General features: G+C 39.2%; 1 protein-coding gene across 1 annotated transcript; it reads right to left on the reverse strand.

Annotated features, from left to right (window-relative positions):
• LOC104758185 (uncharacterized WD repeat-containing protein C3H5.08c-like) lies at nt 402–3,345 on the reverse strand. The gene is made up of 6 exons (XM_010481012.1): nt 3,007–3,345; nt 1,820–2,797; nt 1,637–1,727; nt 1,387–1,544; nt 1,091–1,301; nt 402–997 (listed from the first exon to the last, which is right to left on the reverse strand). The coding sequence occupies exons 2-6, from the start codon at nt 2,675–2,677 to the stop codon at nt 537–539; spliced, it is 1,779 nt and encodes a 592-aa protein (XP_010479314.1). The 5' UTR covers nt 2,678–2,797; nt 3,007–3,345; the 3' UTR covers nt 402–536.

A 3,584-nucleotide genomic window follows, 5' to 3' on the forward strand; every position in this document is an offset into this window, starting at 1 on the left:
GTTTAAGGATAGTGTACCAAAAGCATACATAATCCTTGAAATAGACACAACAGAGACCTCTAATCCCATTGATGTAAAACCATAAAACGTTTAATGATAAACCTCCAAACAACTTATGGTGTCTACTAATGCAATGGATCAACACTCAGCAGTAGCCACATTATAGTTGTAGTACACACAACATAAGGAAATACTTACTTGACTATCTTGAGCATGTTCTCCATTCCCCCATCTGAACTTACTGTGACATTTCTGTAATTTGCGTTTGTTTTCAACATAATCAGAGGACATAGCTAAAATAAGGTTGCACAACAAATCGTTTACACATTGTTCAAAGTCCACACTATGTAAAAGCACCAAGACAAATAGACACAATATACGAGATAGAAGAAATGTCAGCCTTGGGAGTAATAGAGTATCATTGACATCGAGGCTTGAACAATACCATTATACAGGTAGAGGAACTTGGAAGTGAAGGAATAGAAAACTATAATATCTAATATTTAGACAACAAAAAAATAATAATATCGAATCAACTATAATCTACGTGGCAGTCCATAGTTATGGAATGTCCTAATCATCCCATCCAAGCTCGCCGTCACGATGACCAGCCTCCACGCCTCGGCAAAATCAAACCCGCCGACGGGGAGGGTAGTACTATCGTAAATTCCTACATTCATCAGTAGCTTCTCCTCCGGCCACGTGGCGGTAACACGGCTGGAGCGAGACAATCTCCCGGAGCTCTGTAATTGTCTCAGCGCTCGCCCTGATTCAGCCGCTTTCCATACTTCCATTCCCGGCGGAGTCCAAGCCGCCGCCGCGGATACACCCGGCGAGTGAAAATACTCGAAAGAACTCGACGATTCCGCGCGATTCTTCGCCGGGAAACCATCGTTGTTCCAGAGATAGATTCCGAGACCTCGTCGGACTGATAAAATATGTTTTCCGGCGGAAGAAACAAACGACGCCGACGACTGTCTCCCATATTTCGACGGAGCTGAAATATAAAAATCTCAAGAAAATCAAAACAGACGAAATCAAGAATTGTAAAAAAAAATAAGAAGACGACTAAGATGATTCAAGTTTCTACCTTTGAATTTGTGAAAGATTTGAGCTTTATCAAATACTCGAACTTTCGAATCGTCGGAAGATACCATTACTCTCTCGGAGCTTCCAGGACAAAACTCCACCGCGGTGATTCTATTCCGTCCCCGGATAAGAATCTGTTCATCCATCATCACATCGTTGCCTGAGATTTGATAGAACCTACAAGTTCCGGTGATGCAACCAACAACGAACCCCTGAAGCAAGAACAGAGCAAATCTCAGTGATGATGATGATATTTGGAATAAAGAAGAGAGAGAGACAGTGAATGAGAAATTTTACATTTCCGTTTGGTTGGTAACAAATCGCAGAAATGGAATCATGGAGATCGGTCCAAGCGACGACTCTCTCTTCTGACAAACCCCAGATTCGAGCTTTTCCATCTATTGATCCACTTATGAAGTTGTTCTTATTTACAGGATTGAATTGAACACAAGTCACTGTATTTGGAAAGACAAAAAAGCAACAAACAGTAGTGAGTAAACAAAACGTTTTTGCAAAGATTTGAGAACAAAGAAAAACAAGTTATTACCGTAGTTGTTATGATGGAAGACATGAAGACATTGATCACAACCAATACTCCATAACCGAACTGTCTTGTCCTTAGAAGCTGAAAGAAGCAACTGCAAAGCCCAAAAAAACCAAAGAAAGATTCATAAGTAATGAAACAATGAAAGAGATTTTAACAAACGACCAAACAAACTAACACACTCACGTTTGAGTCTGACCATGCTAAGTCCAAAACATCTCCGGTATGACCATAAAGTTCTTGAAACGGTGTTTCTTCTATATGAAAAGCTTTCTGAGGAAACAGAACTAATGCTTCTTGTTGGCTTATTGGTTCTTGTTGTCGCATAAAAGAGGCGAGTAAAGAATCCGATAGCGTGATTCGCCATATCTTTACAACTCCATCTTCGCCTCCTGTTGCTAAGTATTTACCATCAGGACTAAACTTCAATGTCCATATTTTCCCATTGTGTCCATCTATCTTTTGTACTATGTAAGTTGCAGATAACTCTACATGACTCTTCTTATTAGTCTTCACCTTCACTTTGCTCATCGTCGCTTCACTCGATTTGTTGTATTTGAAATCTTTCTCCTTTTCTCCTGCAAAGCAATTGAACAACCACTTCTTCGAGCTTTTCTTGCTGAAACTCCGAGATGGACTTACAGAAGCACTGGTTGAGATCTCTTCTGAATCATCATCATCATCCTCTCCGTCTAGTTCCTCATCATCAGACATTGAAGTGGTTGATCCATAATTCTCCTCTCTAACACAACACTGCAACTCGTTATCACATAGAGATGAATCTGAAGAAGAACTAGTAGTAACCTCATCGCTTGTCATCCTCTCCAAACTCATGGACTCAAATCTCTCTTCTACTAATAAACCCATTCTCTTGAGAAACCTTTCACGACGCTCCTCAACACTAACTGGCACACCTGACCAAACTAGAAACCCTGCTTCTTCTTCTTTCTCTACTACTACTAGTTGTTCACCAACAGACAAAACATCGGATGAATCAAAGAACACATCATCAACAACTTCACTTCTTCCCACCACACTCATCATTTCAATCACAACTTGCAAAAAAAAAAACTAAAAAAGCTTCTTCCTTTTTTCCTTTATATATAACCTTCTTCTTGTAGCCTCAACGCAGTACACGGACCGTAAACTCCTCAATGTTTAAACCTAAGACCAAAAGTGTGAAACCAAATCTTCCATTAGAAACAACAAAAAACTAACCCGACTCAATTCTCTGAACTTGCATAAATCGATGTGAAATGTTCATTCACTACAAAGGTACTAACTTAAGGATAATATATAGAACAGAAAAAGACGGTTCCTGAAACTATGGAAGTGAATAGAATAATCAAAAGCCTCTAACTAAAAGTGAGTACCTTTGTCTCAGTAAGAAGCAATGAAGTCAAATTCGGAATTGGGTTTTGATTTGATGTTCTTTCTTCAAATCTCGGCAAGGTTTGTTATTGTTATATCATCCCGTGTGTGAGGGCCTAGGGGAGATGTAAAAATAGACAGAACATTCACGTTATGTGTCTTCACAGAGTGAGTAGGTTGGGTTCATCAATGGCGGCCCAATGAGAATCTCTGAGATATTTTTTGACGGCGAAGTGGCCGCGATCCAGGAGACAGGAGACAATTAACACCTCTTACTCCCCCGACCAATCTCTCAGACTCTTTTACTCTGTTTCTGTTTTTGTGCCCCTTTTTTTATTTATTTCGGGTTTTATGTCTCTTCTGCAACAACGGCGAATTAAAAAGAAAAAACTTTTTAGAATCAGAATCATGTTTATTATTGCGCAGAACAAACTAGAAGACACGGTTGTCGAAATAACCCGGATTAAGTAATTAATTTACCTTTACCTGCAAAATTGGAAAAATTCTTACTTTACTTTACGTTCTTTCTGACAATTTTTAGCTGTTTAAACAAAAAAATACACTTAACATTTTAGCTAAT

This window comes from Camelina sativa, chromosome 17 (assembly GCF_000633955.1).
Source record: "Camelina sativa cultivar DH55 chromosome 17, Cs, whole genome shotgun sequence".
Taxonomy (NCBI): domain Eukaryota; kingdom Viridiplantae; phylum Streptophyta; class Magnoliopsida; order Brassicales; family Brassicaceae; genus Camelina; species Camelina sativa.